This window comes from Moschus berezovskii, chromosome 7, assembly GCF_049115385.1.
Source record: "Moschus berezovskii isolate FMDL1 chromosome 7, NW_MosBer_1.0, whole genome shotgun sequence".
Classification (NCBI taxonomy): domain Eukaryota; kingdom Metazoa; phylum Chordata; class Mammalia; order Artiodactyla; family Moschidae; genus Moschus; species Moschus berezovskii.
This window is the reverse complement of record NC_142466.1, coordinates 23,357,621-23,382,038: the sequence shown is the minus strand read 5'-3', so window position 1 is coordinate 23,382,038 and position 24,418 is coordinate 23,357,621. Positions and strand designations below refer to the sequence as shown.

At 37.0% G+C, this 24,418-nt stretch overlaps 1 protein-coding gene across 3 annotated transcripts in view; it reads left to right on the top strand.

Annotated features, from left to right (window-relative positions):
* Positions 1-24,418, top strand: part of IFT74 (intraflagellar transport 74) — a 102,558-nt gene that overhangs the window by 33,072 nt on the left and 45,068 nt on the right. For all 3 annotated transcript variants that reach the window (XM_055428134.2, XM_055428132.2, XM_055428131.2), the window contains 4 exons: positions 5,804-5,942; positions 7,303-7,365; positions 16,165-16,308; positions 18,245-18,285. In XM_055428134.2, the coding sequence (XP_055284109.1) occupies positions 5,804-5,942; positions 7,303-7,365; positions 16,165-16,308; positions 18,245-18,285 (387 nt within the window). The remainder of the gene's footprint in view (positions 1-5,803; positions 5,943-7,302; positions 7,366-16,164; positions 16,309-18,244; positions 18,286-24,418) is intronic.

Below are 24,418 nucleotides of genomic sequence, written 5' to 3'. Positions count from 1 at the left end.
CAGAGTCTTAATTGCTTGACCTCCAGAAAATTCCCAACTCCTACACAACTTTAGACCTTACTATAGAGTGACCTTAATAGGCTGTTTTCTTGAGGAATCCCTAACATCATTATCTTTAGATTGTTCTTTTGGGCTGCTTAGATTCCTCAAAATGACTTTTCTGTTCTACTGCCAGAAAAGGTGACACCACGTGGCCAGCGTTCTGAGAGCTGAGTGGTGAAAACATTGGGTTTAGCTCAGTAATTAATATTTAATATTATTTTCCCTGCTTTTGACAAAACATCCCTGCAGTCACTTGTGCCACGATTCCATTAGTTTTATTCTCCCCAGAGTAAAAAAAAAAAAAAACCACTTCGTTTTTCTGCTTAGGTAGGAGGGGAACTTTACCTGACTGGGCAGTGTCCAGGAGAAAGACTTTCAGCTGTTTCAGTCTCTCCTTTTCTACTTCCAGAATACCTAGTGCTGCCAATCTTTGAGCCATCTAGGGGTTCTGCTGTATAAAACAAGTAGCTTCTCAGCTTTCCCCACTGCTGACTTCAGAAAATTTTGGTTTCCTAGTCAGTTTCCACTTAACTTTTAGCTTTTTAGTTTCTAGATTTTATTGCTGTTTCCTCTTCTATTCATTTTGTCATTATAAGTTTCTGTACTTCATATTACCTTTTGTTTTAATTTTCGTAGGTTTTTGAACCAGAGTCAATGTTAGTGGGTACATTCAACATGCCCTAACTACTTATTTCAGTAATTCTTCTCACTAAATACTTTTCCATTTAGTCATTTTATTCATGACCTTAATGTTTCTTATTTTTATCTGTTTTCTTAAAATCAAGGTTAGAAACTGCTGCATTAAGCAACTATATTCCAATAAAAATTAATTTTAAAATTATCAATTTTAAAAAGAAACTGCTGCAAATGAGCTGTTTGAAAGGATATGAATATGTTATGTTATCATCCTTAGTGATTTTTAAAAATTTAGTCTTTTGAGCCTTCTTATAGCACTTATTATAATTAGTTGCTTATGATTTTTTAGGGCAGTTTATTCCTTCAGAGCCGGGAGTAAGAAACTACTCAGTTAACAAGATTCATTTCAAGTTACTAAAGTGTGTTGCCACGTTAGCAATGAGGAATTTATTTTTATGTCAATACCGGTCTATTCTAATTAACTTCCTCATTGCCTTCAATTTGATGATCTGTTTATATTTACTCCCTTTCCAATTTCTTTCTTTCCATTGCTAAATCAAGACTGTAAGAGAAAGCCACTGTTCTCCTAGATTTTGCAATTTGAATGTAGATCGTAATTGCATCCCTTTTACAGCCAGAAATGATTTCAAGCCAGACTTATGCCAGACCACTGCCCACAAAAGGGGATTCCTGAATCATGTATAAAAGAGAAGTACCCATGTTTAGTGATCTCTCAGAGTAAGTGTGCAACCTCCTCAATGGTTTGTTTTGGTATTTCTCAATGGTGTAGTGAAATTCTTACTGATGTTTTTGTAGGATGCCCATGTGAGTAATATAGAGGTAAGTGAGAAGTTCCTTTTTTTAAAAAAGAGATAAATAGGATAAGGATGAATAAAGGAAGCAGATAATCTATAAAGAAAAGGGTTGACATGAAATAGAAGCAGCTAGAAAAGATAATGGAGGTCAGGTAGGATTGTGAGACTGGAAATGGAGACAGAGGATTTGTCATGTATTTATTATATTTATCAGCTACTTTATACTATTATGCTGCTGCTGCTGCTAAGTCACTTCAGTCGTGTCCGACTCTGTGTGACCCCATAGACGGAAGCCCACCAGGCTCCCCCATCCCTGGGATTCTCCAGGCAAGAACACTGGAGTGGGTTGCCATTTCCTTCTCCAATGTATTATGCTAAAGTGGATAAAATCATAAGGGTTAGAAAAGGAATCTTTTTAAATTTATAGTTGATAAATTTTAGAGTTAGAAAAGAAATACTCAGAGCTTAAGGTAGATTTTGTTCAAGAAAACAGTCAACAAATCTAAAGCATTAGCAGGTCTAAAGCTATGAAATTCACTGATTGAGCCACATGGGCCATGGGGCTTTTCTTGTATTCGTACATCTTTTGAGAGGGAAAAAATTGATAAAGGGGGTTGATGTTGACTGTCACAACACTACATAGACAAATCCTTAGACAGAAACATTTGCTAACAAGTCCTTAAATAGACATAATGGCTATCTTGAAGAAATCAAATTGATGAAATAAATAGCTGATAGCAGAAATTATTTTTGAGTCAGTTTACCCTATTTAAAAGAAAACAGTTATTATTGCCTTTTTCTCCCTTTAGATTTTTTTCTCAATTTGAAATTTATTTTGAAATGATATTTTGGTTTGAGTTTAGTGATTAAAAAATAGAGAACAAATGGAATATCAGGTTTTTAAAAAATTGTTTTACAGGATTAAATGTTCTTTTATATAGCCTATACCCTATATTATAGGAAAAGAGATTTACACAAAAGGAAATAGTAGATATTGAGAAAGAAACAATGTTCTTCTTAGCACAGTTTCACGTGTGAATTTCTGAGTTTTTGGTCATGTACTTTATATGGCTATTATATACTGTGAAATAAAAAGATACCGCTGTTATTTTGGCTTGGTTAAATAAAGTGTGTATACTATAATACAGTTTTTCCATTAAATATTTTAGATATTTTTACCAGAATTCAATGTATCTATAGTAAGGTATTAATAACTCACAGTTAACTATTCTCTTGTAATTTCATAGAACTTTTTTTTTTCAAATTTAAGAAGTTTTATAATGGAAAATTTCAAGGAAAAAACCTCTCAGGAAAAGAATCATCACCCAGTTTTAACAATTATCACCTATTCTCCAGTCTTTTTTCATCTTACAAATTTGTTTTTAGGTTAATGTCATTTCCGATTGCTGTGTGATTAATATATTTCAAAATTAAAAGATCTTATAAATTTGATTGGCTAGATGAAATCTTCCTCCCCCAAAATTACTTTGCTTTATATTATTATTCTATTTTGAAAAGATTTTTTGGCCATGTCCAGGTTTGTATTTCTAAGATAGCTGTCATGAAAATACAATTATATTTTCTACTCTTTCATCATTTATTAAAGACAAAGATTTTTATATAGACTTAACAAGCTTAAATTGGCGAAGGAAATGGCAACCCACTCCAGTGTTCTTGCCTGGAGAATCCCACGGACGGGGGAGCCTGGTGGGCTTCCGTCTATGGGGTCACACACAGTCGGACACGACTGAAGTGACTTAGCAGCAGCAACAAGCTTAAATATGATTTTTAAAAATTCAACAACAATCTCCAAACCTATAAATATATAATATCTTACCTTTCCTTTTTTCTTTTGTCTCTGAGACTGGTGTGTAAGGAATCTGCTGTCTTTCTTCTACACCATTAAAAAAAAAAAAGTATGTCATGTGATTTATTTCACTTTGTCTTAACCTTTGTACTCACTGAACAGGTGGAAAAAAAAACAAACTAGACTTCCTTAGCAAAAGATTGACTCGAAGAATAATTTCTTAAAGTCATCTTTGACTTTTTTAGTATAACAAGTAAGGTGGCTTTAGCTTAATCTTTGTGTTTCTTAATTTCTCTTGAGAAATTTAAATAATAAATTTACCTTGTGAGTTAAGGTATATAATATTGAGAATGCATAATTTGAAAGATGCATTGCTAAAGTGATTTAAATGTTAGTCCTAAAGGTATTTTATATTTTGAAAGACTCAAGTTGATAAGATTCCACCAAGTTTTGTATTCCAGTGAGTTTCACCTTCCTTGTTTACTCATTTTATAACACCATCACTGGTGGTTTTATTGCCAAGTTATAACAGGAGCAGACTGCTCAAAGCATCAAAAGACCCACCCTTGGCCATTATGTGGCCCTCAAAGAATCAGTTCCCTTCCTTGTGCTTCCTTGTGTAACTTCTCCTGTGTAAAATGGAATACTTTACAACATTCGTTCCCATCTAATTGTAGTAGATATATCAGGTAAAAACATAGTTAAAATTCATTGTTGGTAGTAAATAATCATGGGGTTCAGAATGAGTTTGTTCTAACAAATTTAACTCGGTATCCCTAATCTGTGAAACAAAGAGATTGAAATAGATGTTCTTTTATGTTTGAAGTTTCTATGAGTGCATATACCCATGTAAATTGTAGCAGCAGCAGACACGTTTATTATGCTATAGTAATTGAGGTTCAGAGTGAAGACATTACTTCTGTTTAACAATGAGACAAAAATAAATAGAAATTCCAGGTTGTCTGTTTCGTTATGTTTATCTTTCATTTGGTTATTATGAGATTCTGTCTATAGGAAAATTTCTGAGTTTATTTTATTATGGTAGCAGGGTATGAGTGTGTAAAGTGTGTGGAGGATAGACATTTGGATCTATGAGGCTTAGCTGGTGATTGTGAAAACTGTTAAAGTTGATATCTGTATTTGAAAGAGATTGAATAGAATAATTATATTTTAAACTTAAAGTAGAAATTTATGATACTGAAACAATTTATTTTCAAGCAAGCTTTTTGTATGTAATCTTGAAGTATTTAAGATGATAACTAGTATCCTACCTCCATTTTTTCAGTTTTTCTCTACCCTATGTATAATTGATCTTGCATAAGTAGTAAGTGCACATCACTGGTACTTTTTGTGATTATTTGATAAAGATGGTTATTGTTTGTAATTAACATCACACTGCTCAGTTGTGTCCGACATTGTGTGACCCCATAGACGGCAGCCCACAAGGCTCCCCCGTCCCTGTGATTCTCCAGGCAAGAATACTGGGGTGGGTTGCCATTTCCTTCTCCAATGTGTGAAAGTGAAAAGTGAAAGTGAAGTCACTCAGTCGTGTCTGACTCTTAGCGACCCCATGGACTGCAGCCTACCAGGCTCCTCCATCCATGGGATTTTCCAGGCAAGAGTACTGGGGTGGGGTGCCATTACTGCTTGTATAATTAGACTTGTAATGTTACTATTATATTCTCAAGGAAATTAGCTGATTATTTTACAGTGCTAAAGAAAAGTTGATAATTTTGATATACCAATTTTAATTAAAGCAGTAGATAAAGAATTTAAAGAAAATATATTAATCTAAAGCTATGAACTTTTAAAATCAGATTACACTGTTGATTTTCTTACTCTGCAGTGTAATCAGAGCTGTGTTACTTTAAATGATTTGGTAAACTTCCATACGAGATTTCAAAGATATCAAAGAATTCTATAGCTAAAAGATATTTGAAAACCACTATTTTAAAATTTAACTTTCTTGTTAATCTTGAGAATATGATACAAGAAGTGCAAATGCATTCTGATATATATAAGACTTTAAGGATTTTCTGTGATAAACTTTGTATTTTCTTACAAGAAAGTAAGGTGGAGAATAAGAAAATAGAAGGATTTGGGGATTGAGAAGAGAAGAATGCTAAAAAAAAGTCTGTGTTGATGGGGCCAAATTTCTGTGTTCATCTGTGTGTGCTTCTCTGGTGGCTCAGTGATAGAGTCTGCCTGCAGTGCCGAAGACACGGGTTCAATCCCTGGGTTGAGAAGATCCCCTGAGAAGGAAAATGGCAACCCTGGTATTCTTGTCTGGGAAATCCCATGGACAGAGGAGTCTGGCAGGATGCAGTCCATGGCATTGCAAAAGAGTCAGACACAACTATGCAACTAAACAACACCAGCATAAGGAGTTATCACAAACTGCAGTTGACTAACTTATAAGTATCCTATGTAATTGAGACTGAGTAAAGTTAATTGATTTTCTCTTCAATATAGTAAGAGGAGTATTGCATACTTTTGATTTCAGGAAGGAAAAACAAATTAGAAGTGTAGAAGAAGAAATTGAACAGGAAAAACAAGCAGCAGAGGGTATTATCAAAAATATGTCTCCTGAAAAACAAGTAAAGTATATAGAAATGAAAACCACAAATGAGAAATTATTGCAGGTAATACTAGCTACTACTCTGTGCCGGGCTACAGCAATCTTACTACTGAAAATATGTTCTGAAATTGGGCAGGATTGGCATCCCCTGAGAGCTTGACTAGACCTACTGACAGAGTCTTCATTTTAACAAGATGATTCGTACAAACCTTTAAATTTGGGAAACACTCATCTAGAAAACTTTGTTTTCTTATGTTGTATAGTGACATAACTTTTACTATATTATTCAGTTCTATGCATCATTCATTTTTGCAGGTCATAAAGATATCAATACATGAACCACTTATTTTTTAATGAGCTTTTAATGAAAACATTAAAAGGCCATAAACAACAGAGCCATATGGATATTTACTTTCTTTCCTTTTCTTCCTTCCTAATAAACACCTTTTACTTGCTATGTCCTCAGTTTGAACAGCTATTGACCCCTAATTATGGTAAGCAATTTGAATGCGTACTGAGGGGTTATTGAGACTGTTCTCAGCATTCAGTCATAATGGTGACTCAGATTTGCAGTGTATTATTGACCTTTCATGCCCAGATTTTCCTTAAGCAAGCAATTAAAAGAGAATTAGTCCCCACAAATACCAATGAATATAGTTTTAGTTTCTCAGATAATCCTTTATTGACAATTTAACTTTTTATTTCAGACACAATTTATGAAACATAATAAAACATTGATGAAAGAGTGTTATAAAATGCTGAAATAATATCAAAGTATTTTTGGAAATATCAAAGTAATATTGCACAGGGATTTTTGAATGGGTAGCACGGCAACCCCTGTGCAGTTTAAAACCTGTGTATAACTTAATGTCTGAGGTTTCACATCCATAGATTCAGCCATCTTTGGACTGAGTAGTACATATTGCTTGAAAAAAATCTGTATGTCAGTGGACCCATGCAGTTCAAACCTGTTATGTTCAAGTCAGTGGTAAACAGTTGAAGGGTCTTATCCCTAAGAGAGCCATGTAAATTGCTATAGGTCTTGGCCTTAAGAGAATATGGTCAAAAAATATGGAAAAATGGTTAAAAAGTCAAATAAAAATTATAACTTCTAACAGTAACATCATTTATTTAAAGTCTTCTGATACTTGATATTACCAGAACACAGTGATGATTCACTGAAAAGTTCTGGCTTCCTTTTAAAAATTCATGAAGTATTTAGAAGGTAGAGAGAGCATGGTAAGGTTTTTAATAATGATGAAATAAATTGGCAAAATAGAAATAATGGATGTTAAATTCTAGTCAGATTATAAGATATGGGTTGAAAATGTTTACAAAAGTTACTTCACATATATTTGAAATGTTGATAAATAAATTATTCTTAATGTAATTTGCATATATATTTGCTTTTTTTCCCTTCTTAGGAATTAGATACACTTCAGCAACAACTAGATTCACTGAATATGAAAAAAGAGAGCTTGGAATCTGTAAGTATAAAATGAAGTAAAAGTTTTCATATTACTCAGCTACAAAAGGTAATTCAGTTGAGTGTATTAATGGAACACATTCAGGTATATATTTATTTAGTAGTTTATTAACAGGAGTATAATATATTTTTTTCCCATTCAGAACTTCAGGTATCCTAGTTTAGTAAAAAAGTAGATTCAGTGGGCATGGAAACCTCTCCAGTGTTTTTGCCTGGAGAACCCATGGACAGAGGAGGCTGTCAGGCTGCAGTCCAAAGGGTCTCAAAGAGTCAGGACATGACTGAAGTGACTTAACACATCATGGCAGATTCAGTTATTGAGTACCTACCTGTACAAAAATCAGGGTGCCTGCTGAGGCACACAAAATCTAATGGTAATTTAAAAACGTGAACAAGAGACTAAAAACAAATGAAGAAGGGGAGGTCAGTTCGTTAAAGAGATAAAAGCTCGCATTTGCTTTATTATTTATCTAAAGCATTTTAAAGTTCACAAAACATATTTGTTATAAAATATTAAATAAGATGAATGTAAAAATGCCTATTTCTTTTCTCTCTTTCTAGACAGAGTTTCTCTTACATTTGCTGAGTGCTTATCATGTGCTTGTTTGAGCTCTTTATATGTGTCACCAGCATTGTCATTTTACCTTCACAACAATCCTGTAATCCTCTTTGTTTTACTGTTGAGAAAAACCTCAAGTTGGATATACACTGGATATGCTGTCTGCAGCTTTTCTTTTTTTTAATCTAACATTCTCTCTCAAATGTCTGTTCATATCAGCTCTTAAGATATCTCCCGCATTATTTGAAATTACTGCACTGTACTACATTATATAATTATATATAGCACAGCCTTGTAGATGACTAGGTTTTTCATAGTTTTTTGAGATTATAAAACAATGTTGTAGTAAAAATACACATTTTTCCTGAGTTACTATGAGTATCTGTTCCGTTCCGTTCCGTCGCTCAGTTGTGTCCGACTCTTTGCGACCCCGTGGACTGTAGCCTACCAGGCTTCTCCGTCCATGGGATTCTCCAGGCAAGAATACTGGAGTGGGTTACCGTTTCCTTCTCCAGGGGATCTTCCCGACCCAGGGATCGAACCCGGGTCTCCCACATTGGAGGCAGACACTTTAACCTCTATCTTAAAATAAATTGCTCACATTGGGTAAAAAGTTACAAACTTCTAAAATGTTGTGACATTGCCAAATTGCCTTCCAAAAAGCTTGTTTCATTTTATACTCCTAATCCCAGTGTATGAAAGTATGTGTTTCCCTGTATATTCATTAACAGCATGCATTATCAATTCATCGTTTGCATTTTTGCTAGTTTAATAATTTAAAAGTATTTTAATGTTCGTTTATTTATACAAAATGTGGAGTTTCTCTTTATTTGTTGACCAATGTACTCTTTTTCTGCAAACTACCTTCCCATCGTCTGTCTATCAAATCTGGCCTGCCTTTCTTGATTTCCTATGTATTCAGGTAGCTATCACGATGATAGGGCTAGTAACAATTGTACATTGACAAGATTTCTGTCACCTACCTTGCAAAAGAAATAAACATGAATATTTTTAATCATTCTTTTGGAAGTTTGCTATTGAAAAAATAATTTGCACAAAAATATTAAGATGATTTTCTCTGTCCAGTTGTCTATATGTGGATACACATAATTTTTATTTTCCTTTATCTCTATGGTAATAAGAATATGCTTCAAGAAATAAAGACTGCATTTAGTGTTAATATAGCCTGTTCTCAAATTCATCACTATCTTTTTTTTAGGGTGTATAGGAGAGAGTTGTGTCTTATTTCATTGGCAGATTCAGTTTCCACAGAAAGGTGTAAAGGGTACCCTTGCTTTTCATGTTTGTATTGATGCCACTCTTCTTTGGCATTAGTGTATATATATATATATATATGCCTAAAATTACATGAATTTAAAAAAATGTACAATATTCTCAAATGAAGAAAAAGTAAATCCTAATTCTGTTTAGCTGAATTCCTTTGTGAGGTTTTTTTTTGGCGAGGGGGGAACTTGTTCTTTTTCTTTAAAATTAATTTATTTTTTAATTGAAGGATAATTGCTTTACAGAATTTTGTTGTTTTCTGTCAAACCTCAACATGAATCACCCATAGGTATACACATGTCCGCTCCCTCTTGAACCTCCCTCCTATCTCCCTCCCCATCCCACCCCTCTAGGTTGATACAGAGCTCCTGTTTGAGTTCCCTGAGACATACAGCAAATTCTCATTGGCTCTATATTTTACATATGGTCTCATTGGCTCTATATTTTACATATGGTAATATAAGTGTCCATGTTACTCTCTCCATATATCTCACCCTCTCCTCCCCTCTCCCTGTGTCCCTAAGTCTGTTTTCTATGTCTGCTTCTCCACTGCTGCCCTGCAAATAAATTCTTTGGTACCATATTTCTAGATTCTGTATATGTGTGTTAGTATACAATATTTATCTTTCTCTTTCTGACTTACTTCACTCTGTAAATAGGCTCTAGGTGCATCCCCCTCATTAGAACTGACTCCAGTGTGTTCCTTTTCATGACTGAGTAATATTCCATTGTGCATATGTACCACAACTTATTCATTCATCTGTTGATGGACATCTAGGTTGCTTCCATGTTCTAGCTATTGTAAATAGTACTGCAGTGAACATTGGGGTACATGTGTCTTTTTCAATTTTGGTTTCCTCAGGGTATATGCATGGGAGTGGGAATCCTGGGTCATATGGTAGTTTTATTCCTAGTTTTTTTAAGGAATCTCCATACTGTTCCATAGTGGCTGTATCAATTTACATTCCTACCAACAGTGCAGGAGGGTTTGGAGAAAAGGGAACCCCTTCTCCAGAGGGTTCCCTTTTCTCTGTACCCACTCCAGCACTTATTGTTTGTAGACTTTTTGATGATGGCCATTCTGATCAGTGTGAGGTGATATTTCATTGTAGTTTTGATTTACATTTCTCTAGTTTTAGAAAAGGCAGAGGAATCAGAGATCAAATTGCCAACATCTGCTGGATCATGAAAAAGCAAGAGAGTTCCAGAAAAACATCTATTTCTGCTTTATTGACTATGCCAAAGCCTTTGACTGTGTGGATCACAATAAACTGGAAAATTCTGAAAGAGATGGGAATACCAGACCACCTGACCTGCCTCTTGAGAAACCAATATGCAGGTCAGGAAGCAGCAGTCAGAACTGTACATGGAACAACAGACTGGTTCCAAATAGGTAAAGGAGTACGTCAAGGCTGTATATTGTCACCCTGCTTATTTAACTTATATGCAGAGTACATCATGAGGAATGCTGGGCTGGATGACGCACAAGCTGGAATCAAGATTGCCGGGAGAAATATCAATAACCTCAGATATGCAGATGACACCACCGTTATGGCAGAAAGTGAAGAGGAACTAAAGTGCCTCTTGATGAAAGTGAAAGAGGAGAGTGAAAAAGTTGGCTTAAAGCTCAACATCCAGAAAACTAAGATCATGGCATCTGGTCCCATCACTTCGTGGGAAATAGATGGGGAAACAGTGGAAACAGTGTCAGACTTTATTTTTTTGGGCTCCAAAATCACTGCAGATGCTGATTGAAGCCATGAAATGAAAAGACACTTACTCCTTGGAAGGACAGTTATGACCAACCTAGACAGCATATTAAAAAGCAGAGACGTTACTTTGCCAACAAAGGTCCGTCTCGTCAAGACTATGGTTTTTCCAGTGGTTATGTATGGATGTGAGAGTTGGACTGTGAAGAAAGCTGATCGCCAAAGAATTGATGCTTTTGAACTGTGGTGTTGGAGAAGACTCTTGAGAGTCCCTTGGACTGCAAGGAGATCCAACCAATCCATTCTAAAGGAGATCAATCCTGGGTGTTCATTGAAAGGATTGATGTTGAAGCTGAAACTCCAATATTTTGGCCACCTCATGCGAAGAGTTAACTCACTGGAAAAGACTCTGATGCTGGAAGGGATTGGGGGCAGGAGGAGAAGGGGACGACCGAGAATGAGATGGCTGGATGGCATCACTGACTCGATAGACATGAGTTTGAGTGAACTCCGGGAGTTGGTGATGGACAGGGAGGCCTGGCGTGTTGTGATTCATAGTGTTGCAAAGAGTCGGACACGACTGAGTAACTGAACTGAATAATGAGTGATATTGAGCATCTTTCCATGTGTTTGTTAGCCATCTGTATGTCTTCTTTAGAGAAATGTCTGTTTAAGTCTTTTTCCCACTATTTGATTGGGTTGTTTGTTTTTCTGGCATTGAGTTGTATGAGCTGCTTGTATATTTTGGAAATTAATCCTTTATCAGTTGTTGCATTTGCTATTATTTTCTCCCATTCTGAGGGTTGTCTTTTCACTTTGCTTATAGTTTCCTTTGCTGTGCAAAAGTTTTTAAGTTTAATCAAGTCCCAAGTTTACTTTTGTTTTTATTTCCATTACTCTCGGAGGTGGGTCATAGAGGATCTTGCTTTGATTTATGTCATCAAGTGTTCTGCCTATGTTTCCCTCTAAGAGTTTTATAGTTTCTGGTCTTACATTTAGGTCTTTAATCCATTTTGAGTTTATCTTTCTGTATGATGTTAGGAAGTGTTCTAACTTCATTCTTTTGCATGTAGCTGTCCAGTTTTCCCAGCACCAGTTTTGAAGAGGCTATCTTTGCCCCATTTTTTGACAAAATATATGCAAAGTATACAGATATATAAAATATACAAATATATACAAAATATATACAAAAGTATATTCTTGCCTCCTTTGTCAAAAATAAGGTACCCATAGGTACATGGGTTTATTTCTGGGCTTTCTATCTTGTTCCATTGGTCTGTGTTTCTGTTTCTGTGTTTGTGCCAGTACCATACTATCTTGATGACTGTAGCTTTGTAGTATAATCTGAAGTCAGGAGGGTTGATTCCTCGAGCTCCATTCTTCTTTCTCAAGACTGCTTTGGCCATTTGGGGTTGTGTTTCCATATGAAATGTGAAATTTTTTGTTCTAGTTCTGTAAAGATGCCGTTGGTAATTTGATAGGGATTGCATTGAATCTGTAGACAGCATTTGGTAGTATAGTCATTTTCACAATATTGATTCTTCCTACCCAGGAACATGGAATATCTCTCCATCTGTTTATGTTGTCTTTGATTTCTTTCACCAATGTCTTATAATTTTCTGTATACAGTTATTTTTGCTTCCTTAGATAGGTTTATTCCTAGATATTTTATGTTTTTGTTGCAATGGTGAATTTCTTGATTTTTATTTCTGATTTTTCATTGTTAGTATGTAGGAATGCAAGTGATTTCTTTGTATTGATTTTGTATCCTGTGACTTGGCTAAATTCACTGGTTAGCTCTAATAATTTTCTGATAGTGTCTTTAGGGTTTTCTATGTATAGTATAATGTCATCTGCAAACAGTGAGAGCTTTACTTCTTCTTTTCTGATCTGGATTCCTTTTATTTCTTTTTTGAAGTAAATTTTTTATTTCACTGTTTTTGGCATTAGTACATATATGCCTAAAACGATATGAATTTAAAGAAATGTTACAATATTCTCAAGTGAAGAAAATGTAAATCCTAATTCTGTTTAACCTTAGCTGGATTCCTTTGTGGGTTTTTTGGTGGGGGGTGGACTTGTTCTTTAAAACAACATATTGTCAAGTATCATTCAACAAGTATTTATTTAATATCTGCTGTAAGCTAACTACCATGCTAAATATTGTTGATTCAGTTCACAGGGGTGTGAAAAAAAATCAGGTGAAGGATCAACATGAGCTTGAGTCTTCAGGAATGGTTTTATCCAGATGAAATTTGAACATGTCTATAAGTGGTTAAGTAAAATGGAAGGGGAAGATACGGTGAAGAGTGATACCTCAAAATGTCTGCATTTTTTTCTATTGATGTTTTATTATCATGACTTTTCACCTAAAGCTAATATATTGTTCAGTTGGTACAAAAGTAACTGTGGCTTTGAATTGTTGAAATTTGCCATTTGATATTGGAATACATTCCTAAATAAATGTGGTTATGTTATACATCATTTTAATGCATATTTCTTGCCTCATGTTTTCTTGTTAATGACTTATTGCTTGCTATTAATTTTATATTTATTTTAGAATGTAGAAATGATGTTAGGCAAAAAGCAAATTGGAGCAGTTTTTTTAAATTCGAGTTCAAAATGGGTCATAAAGCAGCAGACACAACTCACAGCATTAGCATTGCATTTGGCCCAGGAATTGCTAACAGTCAGACAGTGCAGTGGTGATTCAAGAAGTTTTGCAAAGAAGATGAGAGCCTTGAAGATGAGGAGTGAAGTGGCCAGGCATCGGAAATTGACAACAACCAGTTGAGATCTATCATCATAGCTCATCCTCTTACATCTACACAAGAAATTGCCTAAGAACTCAGCATCAACCATTCTATAGTCATTCAGCATTTGAAGCAAATTGGAAAGGTGAAAAAGCTCGATAAGTGGGTTCCTTGTGAACTGACCGAAAATCAAAAAAATCATCATCCTGAAGTGGTGTTGTCTTCTCTTATTCTATGCAACAACAATGAACTATATCTTGATTGGATTGTGACATGCAATGAAAAGTGAATTTTTATGTGACAACTGGCGACGACCAGTTCAGTGGTGGGACTGAGAAGAAGCTTCAAAGCACCTCCCCAACCCAAACGTATACCGTAAAAAGGTCTTAGTCACTATTTGGTGGTCTGCAGCCCATCTGATTCTCTACAGCTTTCTGAATCCAGAAAGGATTCAACAGAAAGGGCCCAATTCTTTGCCATGACAATGCCCGACCACCATGTTGCACAACCAATGCTTCGAAAGTTGAACAATTTGGGTCGGACACGACTGAGCGACTTCACTTTCACTTTTCACTTTCACACATTGGAGAAGGAAATGGCAACCCACTCCAGTGTTCTTGCCTGGGGAATCCCAGGGACAGGGGAGCCTGGTGGGCTTCCGTCTGTGGGGTCACACAGAGTCGGATACGACTGAAGTGACTTAGCAGCAGCAGCAGCAGCAGTTTTGCCTCATGCACCATATTCACCTGACCTTTCACCAACTGACTACCACTTCTTCAAGCATTTCAACAACTTTTTGCAGGGACAGTGCTTCCACAACCAGCAGGAGGCAGAAAATGCTTTCCAAGAGCTAGTCGAATCCTGAAGCACGGATTTTTATACTACAGGAATAAACAAACTTATTTCTCATTAGCAAAAATGTGTGTTCCTATTTTCATTAATAAAGATGTGTTTGAGCTTAGGTATAATGATTGAAAATTCATGGTCCAAAACCGCAATTACTTTTGTACCAAGTCAGGCACGACTGAGCGACTGAACTGAACTGAACTGAATACTTAAGCTGTGTATATAACCCTTTGCCTATGGACTTTCAGACATTTCCTCTTGTTCACTTTTTCCTTTTTTTATTATTCTTTCTCTTTTGCTTTCAAGAAGGAGGAGCTCTTCCCTCTTAAAAATCTTGTTAATTATGTGGGCCTGGTTTCAGATATCAGCATTAACTTTTATTTTTGTTAACTTAGAAAAATTCTTTAGATCTCGGATAATCAATTTTCACATCTGTAAAACAATTAATGGTCTTACAGAGTTTCTTTGAGTGTTAAGAGAATATGAAGTATAAAGTCTATATATATAAGTACATATACTTCCATATAAAGTATATATATAAGGTATATAAAGACTTTGAAGTATAGTGCCTGCCACAGAATACATTCTTAATAAATAGTAGCTTCAAATGTAATTTTCATCATTATAATCGCCACTAACACCCCTAGCTCTTTTTATTTTCTTTTGAAATTATGCTATCCCTTATTTTCTCTTTGTGAACAGAACAGTGGTGAATACGTGATAATTTTACTACTCATTTCTACTAGTTTCTTAGTGCTGCTGTAATAAAGTATTACAAACTGAGTGACATAAAACAACAGAACAAATATTCTAATACTTCTGGAGGCTAAAGATCTTAAAGTATCAGCAGAGACTTGCTTTCTCTGGAACACTAGGTAGAATCCTTCCTTGCCTGTTCCTGGCTTCTGGTGCTGGCTGTCAGTCCTTGGTATTTCCTCCTTAACTTGTATCTGTATCACTGTATTCTTTGCTGGTGTCATCAAATGGCGTTCTCCTCATGTATCTGTGTGTGTGTGTGTATGTATCTCTGTTTTGTCCTGATGTATATCTGTTTTTATCTTTTCCAATAAAGACAGCAGTTATACTGGATTAAGGTTCACCTTAATGACCTCAAGATATCAGAAGTTAATTAAATCTGCACAGACTGCATTTCAAATTAGGTCACGTTCACAGGTGCTGGAGATTAGGACTTCAATGTATATTTTTGGGGGATATAATTCAACTCATAACATTGTAGGAAAGCATATATATGATCTATTTAGGGGAAAATAGCTTCCCTCTAGAGATCAGTTCTTTGGACGTTGGATTGGGTTTTGTGGTTCAAGTCATACGTATATCATTTCGTTTTCTTTATTATCTTCCCACTGGTAGAGATGTCTGTATCTTTGTTTAGGTCTTATATTTAGAAACTAAAATAAACTAAAGCTACCACCTTCTTGTGAATCTTAGACTGAATAGCTGACAAACGTATATAGGGATTTATTTTTATTTTTCAGTATTTAGAATTTGTAGCATTCTTGAGTATTCTAGATACTTGATATCTCTATTTTAAAAAGCTGGTAGTTTAAATTTGTCCTTAGTTATAAACTGAAAACTATTTGAATAGTTTTTGATAAAATACTAAAATTATTTTTTTTAATTCTCTTTAGGAAATAGCACACTCCCAGGTAAAACAGGAGGCTGTATTGTTACATGAAAAACTTTATGAGTTGGAGTCCCATCGAGATCAGATGATTGCAGAAGACAAAAATATGGGATCTCCAATGGAAGAAAGAGAGAGATTACTCAAGCAGGTAGGAAAAACAAGCATACTTATTTTAAAATGTCAGAATTTGGTAAATGTATCCATTTGTTTTATTTAATGCATTTGCATTGAACAGAAAGCCAATAAGCTTATTTAAAAAACAAAACAGTGAAAAGCAAACTCCACTTAAATTAATATGAACTGCTTGACCAAGAAAATCTAGATAAAAGTAATTTCTCACATAAAAACATTTTATTTTTTTTAACTTAAATCCTAATTTTGTATGGTCTTTATGCATATTTGATCATTTTTTCATGTTTTTGGTTCCTTACAAGAAAAACTCTTCTTATTGGTCAGTAAATAATTAGACAGTCTTACTGAAAATGTGTTCCATTATTCACTTTAGGCCTCATGTTTAGAAAATTAAGTGCCCCAAGCCTGATGACTTTGTGGGGTTATTTCTGTCAGTGCCTCGATGAAAGTGAATGGATTTAAAATGTCACCCTCTCATCTACTTCTTAAAGTCTCACATTTTTTGAGACCCCCCCTTTCTCTTCAAAGGCAGGACATTGGAAAGGGAACTTACTTTTTTTCTGGACTTTAAATGGAAGGAGAATGATTAAAATGTCCTGTGAGATCATAGTATGTCAGCATGTTGTATCACGTGTGTTCAGTAGTTTTCTTACTGCCCCAAGGCTGGCTTTAATTTAGCCTATTATTTATCCTGAGACACCCTAAAATACCCTAAACATACAACCCTTCAGTTCAGTTCAGTTCAGTCACTCAGTTGTGTCCGACTGTCTGCAACCCCATGAATAACAGCACGCCAGGCCTCCCTGTCCATCACCAACTCCCAGAGTTCACTCAAACTCATGTCCATCAAATCGGTGATGCCATCCAGCCATCTCATTCTCTGTCGTCCCCTTCTCCTCCCGCCCTCAATCCTTCCCAGCATCAGAGTCTTTTCCAGTGAGTCAACTCGTCGCATGAGGTGGCCAAAGTAGCCCTTAGGAGCCTATGTATTTGGGAAACAGCTCTAGTGAATAACCTGTAAATAGGACTCCTTTGTTAGACTGAATCCAGTGGGTTTGCAAGAACAGTAAGGATCACCTCAGGCTTCCCAGGTAGCATTAGTGGTAAAGAACCTGCCTGCCAGTGTAGGAGACACAAGAGGTGCAGGTTCGATCCCTGGGTTGGGAAGATTCTCTGGAAGAAGGCATGGCAACCATCTCCATATTCTTGCTTGGAGAATCCCGTGGACAGGGGAGCTTGGTGGGCTAAGTCCATAGAGTCACAAGAGTCGGACACAAATTAAGCGACTTAGTACACACAAGAGCTATTTAAGTATTAGAATCATTCTATAAAGGTATTATAATCTAGAATCTCTGAAACTCCTTGGAAAGAGATCGTTGAAGGCAGGGGACTAAAGAGTGATCCCGGGATAGAATTGCTAAATAAAATATAGAATGATCAAGTTAAATTTGAATTTCAGATAAGCAATGAGTAATCTTTCAGGATAAATATATACATAAAGATGATAAGTGTATTCCAAATACTGCATAGTATATACATACCACAAAAGTTACTCATTGTTTTTCTGAAATTGAAATGTAATGGGGATTGCTAAATCTGGCAACCCTACTTTGTGTGTGGGTTGGGAGTCGGTAACAGGGGGAGCAGGGGTAGGGAGACAGGCTCAAACATCCTAGATATTTATTTAAACTGATTCGGTCCTGAAAATGTATTAATCTCATTGTGCTTTGTTGGATAGGTATGGATATGTCAGTCACCACTCTTCCTTTGAGGAGGAAAGAAAAATCTGTGACTAGTCCCCCAGTGATGTTCCTTTTAACTTAAAAGGTTGAATTTAAGAAATAAGTTAAAAGGAAGAGACTAGATTTGACATTTTAGCACATGCCTTGGAAGGAAAATCTCTTTAAGATGGACAGTTCTTTAAATTCCGTTTTCTCTTTATACATTTATAGGTTAAAGAAGATAATCAGGAAATAGCCAGCATGGAGCGGCAGTAAGTACATTTACATTAGGACATTTTACATTCATTTCTCATCTTTTAAATTGTAGTCTAAGTGTATAAGAGATGCATATTGTTAGTCTTTCTTTTCAGTGGTTCATAGTGGCAATGAAGCTTTCAGTTTTATTTATAGCTTTAAATAATTCTTTGAATGTTTAGTTAGGAGCCATTACGTAGTATAATTACTTTTTAAAAACAGCTTTATTGACACGACTGAGCGACTGAACTGAACTGAATCCATACTATACAATTCACATATTTAAAGTGTACAATTCAGAGGTTTTTAGTATATTCACAGAATTGTGTAACCACCACTTTAGTCAATTTTCAAACACTTCAGTCATCCCACTAAGAACCCATGTCCCATCACATCTCTCATTCCCAATTCCCAGGCCTAGGTGACCACTCTGCTTTATGTCTCTATAGGTGAGCCTGTTCTGGACATTTCATATAAATGAAAGCATACAATGTATAGTCCTATGTGGCTGGATTCTTATACTTAGCATAATGTTTCCATTATGGTTGGGGACACTGAAGTGTACCAGTGCAAGTGCATGGGACCTTTTGAAGGAGGTCACCATTATCTTAGTTTCATTGAGTTAGACAAGGCTGTGGTCCGTGTGATCAGATTGGCTAATTTTCTTTGATTATGGTTTCAGTGTGTCTGCCCTCTGATGCCCTCTCGCAACACCTACCATCTTATTGAGTTTCTCTTACCTTGGACGTGGGGTATTTCTTTGTGGCTGCTCCAGCAAAGCGCAGCAGCTGCTCCTTACCTTGGACTAGGGGTATCTCCTCATGGCCGCCCCTTCTGACCTTGAACATGGGTTCAAGGCTCCTCTCGGCCCTCCTGCACCAGCATAGCTGCCACTTCTTGAACGTGGGGTTGCTCCTCTCGGCTCCTTGGATGTGTGGTAGCTCCTCTCGGCTGCCGCCCCTGACCTCAGACACAGGGTAGCTCCTCTCAGCCATCACCTGTGACCTCGGACGTGGGGTAGCTCCTCTTGGCCACCGCCCCTGACCTTGGAGCTGGAGTAGCTCCTCTAGGCCGCTCCTGTGCCATTGCCCCTGTCCATGGGCAAGGGGTAGCTCCTCTCAGCCACGCTTCTGCACGATCTGTTGCAGCTGGCGCGCTTCTGCATGGTCTGCCAGATGATCAACACCGAAATCAGATTGATTATATTCTTTGCAGCCAAAGGTGGAGAAGCTATGTACAGTCAGCAAAAACAAGACCTGGAGCTGACTGTGGCTCAGATCATGAACTCCTCATTGCCAAATTCAGACTTAAATTGAAGAAAGTAGGGAAAACCACTGGACCATTCAGGTATGACCTAAATCAAATCCTTTATGATTATACAGTGGAAGTGAGAAATAGATTTAAGGGACTAGATCTGATAGATAGAGTGCCTGATGAACTATGGACGGAGGTTCATGACATTGTACAGGAGACGGGGATCAAGACCATCGCCATGAAAAAGAAATGCAGAAAAGCAAAATGGCTGTCTGAGGAGGCCTTACAAATAGCTGTGAAAAGAAGAGAAGCGAAAAGCAAAGGAGAAAGGAAAGATATAAGCATCTGAATGCAGAGTTCCAAAGAATAGCAAGGAGAGATAAGAAAGCCTTCCTCAACAGTCAATGGAAGGAAATAGAGGAAAACAGCAGAACGGGAAAGACTCGAGATCTCTTCAAGAAAATTAGAGATACCAAGGGAACATTTCATGCAAAGATGGGCTTGATAAAGGACAGAAATGGTATGGACCTAACAGAAGCAGAAGATATTAAGAAGAGGTGGCAGGAATACACAGAAGAACTGTACAAAAAAGATCTTCATGACCAAGATAATCACGATGGTGTGATCACTCACCTAGAGCCAGACATCCTGGAATGTGAAGTCAAGTGGGCCTTAGAAAGCATCACTAGGAACAAAGCTAGTGGAGGTGATTGGATTCCAGTGGAGCTATTTCAAATCCTGAAAGATGATGCTGTGAAAGTGCTGCACTCAATATGCCAGCAAATTTGGAAAACTCAACAGTGGCCACAGGACTGGAAAAGGTCAGTTTTCATTCCAATTCCAAAGAAAGGCAATGCCAAAGAATGCTCAAACTACCACACAATTGCACTCATATCACACGCTAGTAAAGTCATGCTCAAAATTCTCCAAGCCAGGCTTCAGCAATATGTGAACCGTGAACTTCGAGATGTTCAAGCTGGTCTTAGAAAAGGCAGAGGAACCAGAGATCAAATTGCCAACATCCGCTGGATCAATGAAAAAGCAAGAGAGTTTCAGAAAACCATCTATTTCTGCTTTATTGACTATGCCAAAGCCTTTGACTGTGTGGATCACAATAAACTGTAGAAAATTTTGAAGAGATGGGAATACCAGACCACCTGACCTGCCTCTTGAGAAACCTGTATACACGTCAGGAAGCAACAGTTAGAACTGGACATGGAACAACAGACTGGTTCCAAATAGAAAAGGAGTACGTCAAGGCTGTATATTATCACCCTACTTATTTAACTTATATGCAGAGTACCTCATGAGAAATGCTGGGCTGGAGGAAGAACAAGGTGGAATCAAGATTGCCGGGAGAAATATCAATAACCTCAGATATGCAGATGACACCACACTTATGGCAGAAAGTGAAGAGGAACTAAGAAGACTCTTGATGAAAGTGAAAGAGGAGAGTGAAAAGGTTGGCTTAAAGCTCAACATCCAGAAAACTAAGATCATGGCATCTGGTCCCATCATTTCATGGCAAATAAATGGGGAAACAGTGGAAACAGTGTCAGAGTTTATTTTTCTGGGCTCTAAAATCACTGCACATGGTGATTGCAGCCATGAAATTAAAAGATGTTTGCTCCTTGGAAGGAAAGTTATGACCAACCTAGACAGCATATTAAAAAGCAGAGACATTACTTTGCTATCAAAGGTCCATCTAGTCAAGGCTATGGTTTTTCCCGTGGTCATGTATGGATGTGAGAGTTGGACTGTAAAGAAAGCTGATCGCCGAAGAATTGATGCTTTTGTACTGTGTTGTTGGAGAAGTCTCTTGAGAGTCCCTTGGACTGCAAGGAGATCCAACCAGTCCATTCTAAAGGAGATCAATCCTGGGTGTTCATTGGAAGGACTGATGCTAAAGCTGAAACTGCAATACTTTGGCCACCTCATGCGACGAGTTGACTCACTGGAAAAGACTCTGATGCTGGGAAAGGTTGGGGGCGGGAGGAGAAGGGGACGACAGAGAATGAGATGGCTGAATGGCATCACCGACTGTGGGCATGAGTCTGAGTGAACTCCGGAAGTTGGTGATGGACAGGGAGGCCTGGCGTGCTGTGATTCATGGGGTCGCGGAGAATCGGACACGACTGAGCGACTGAACTGAACTGAACTGTGGGCAAGAATTTCTTAGAGGAAATGGAGTAGCCATCATAGTCAACAAAAGAGTCCAAAATGCAGTACTTGGATGCAATCTCAAAAATGACAGAATAATCTCTGTTAGTTTCCAAGTCAAACCATTCATTATCACAGTAACCCAAGTCTATACCCCGACCAGTATTGCTGAAGAAGCTGAAGTAGAATGGTTCTATGAAGACCTACAAGACCTTCTAGAACTCACACCCAAAAACGATGTCCTTTTCATTATAGGGGACTGGAATGCAAAAGTAGGAAGTCAAGAAATACCTTAGTAACAGGCAAATTTGGCCTTGGAGTACACAATGAAGCAGGGCAAAGGCTAATAGAATTTTGCCAAGAGAATGCACTGGTCATAGCAAACACCCTCTTCCAACAACAGAAGGGAAGACCCTATTTATTTTTATTGCCAGTTAATACCCCATTGCATGGATATACCTTATTTATTTGTCAATTCATTAATTGGTAGAAGTTTGGATTGTTTCTGTGTTTTGGCTGTCATGGATCATGGTGGTATGAACATTCATGTACAAATTTTTGTGTGGACATATATTTTTGCTTCTCTTGTGTATTTACCACGAGTGGAATTTACCTGGGAATGCTGATTCATACAATAACACTATAGTTAACTTTTTGAGGAGGTGCCAGACTATTTTCCAATGCTGCTAAACCATTTTACATTTTCACCAGCAGTGACTAAGTATTCCAGTTTGTCCATGACTTTATCAACACTTGTCATTACCTTTTTTTTAATTATAGCCATTATAGTGTGTGTGAAGTGGTATTTCATTGATTTGCATTTTCCTGATGAGTAATGATGTTGAACCTTTTTTCATGCACTTATTCATCATATGTATATATTCTTTGGAAAAATAACTGTTCACATTCCTTGCCATTCAGTTTTATTAATTTTATTTGTGTTTTGGCTGCTTTGGGTCTTCCTTACAGTGCATGGGCTCTTTGTTGCTGTATGCTGGCTTTCTCTAGTTGTGGAGAGCAGGAGTTAATCTCTAGGTGCAATGCATGGGCTTCTTACAGTGACTTCTGTTGCTGTGGAGCGCTGTCTCTAGGGTGTGGAAGCTCAGTAGTTGTGGCTCATGGACTTAGTTGCCCCATGGCCTGTAGGATCTTAGTTCCCAGACTGGGGATTGAACCCGTGTCCCCAGCATTGACAGGTAAATTCTTAACCACTGGGCCACCAGGGAAGTCCTCCGAATTTTAAATTGGGTTATTACCTTATTTTTGACTGTGCCACGCGGGATCTTAGTTCCCTGACCAAGGATTGAACTGGAGTCCCTTCCATTGGAAGTGCAGAGTCTTAACCACTGGACAGTCAAAGGAGTCCATTTATTGGCTTATTATTGAATTGGAAGAGTTCTTTATATATTCTAAATAGACTCTTTCATCAGGTAAATGACTTGCAAAATTTTTCTTCCATTATGTGGATTTTCTTTTTACTTTCTATATGGTGTTCGTTGAAGCACAGAAGTTTTAAATTTTGATGATATCTGGTTTGCTGTTTTCTTTTGTTACTTGTGCTTTTGGTGTCATATCTAAGAAACTAGTGCCTAATTCGGGTTCACAAAGACTTTTGCTTATGTTTTATTTTTATTTAACTGTTTTATCGTGCAGTTCTTGTGTTTAGATCCATTAATTTTTGTGAATGGTATGAGGTAGGAGTCCAATTGTATTCTTTTCCTTGTGCATTTCCAGTTGTCCCAGTACCATTTGTTGAAATATTCTTTCAACAAATGTTGTTTACTGTTCTTTCTCTGTTAAATTGTTTTGGCACCTTTGTCAAAAATCAATGTTTATAGATATAGTCCTTTTTCTAGACTCAGAACAATTCTATTCAATGGCTGTATATATCTTGCCTTATTCCAGTACCATACTATCTTGATTATTATTTGTTCTTATTGTTCAGTCACTAATCGTGTCCAACTCTTTGCAACCCCATGGGCTATAGCATGCCAGACTCCCTGTCCTTCATTATCTCCTGGAGTTTGCTCAAATTCATGTCCATTGAGTCAGTGATACTATGTAACCGTCTCATCCTCTGCTTCCTGTTTTCTCCTTATGTCTTCAATCTTTCTCAGCATCAGGGCCTTTTCCAGTGAGTCTGCTCTTCACATCAGGTGGCTGGAGTACTGGAGTTTCAGGTTCAGCATAAGTTCTTCCAAAGAATATTCAGGATTGATTTCCCTTATAGTTGACTGGTTGAATCTCCTTGCAGTCCAAGGGGACTCCCAAGAGTCCACAATTCAAAAACATCAGTTCTTTGGTGCTCAACCTTTTTTATGGTCCATGGTCCAACTCACATTTGTACATGACTATTGGAAAAATCATAGCTTTGACTATACGGACCTTTGTCAGCGAAGTGATGTCTCTGCTTTTTAATGCACTGTCTGGGTTTGTCACAGCTTTCCTTCCAAGGAGTAAGCGTCTTTAAATTCCATGGCTGCAGTCACCATCTGCAGTGATTTTGGAGCCCAGGGAAAGAAAATCTGACACTGCTTCCATTTTTTCCCCTTCTATTTGTCATGAAGTGATGGGAGCAGATGCTATGATCTTAGTTTTTTTCTAATGATTGTAATAAGTACAGTTGCTTTTGTGAAAATTTTAACCCATATAATCTGTTCTCAATGGTAAATTTTCTGTTATTTTCCAACTTTTAAGACAGACTTGCTAACTGAGTTTAGTTTATACAAACCTACA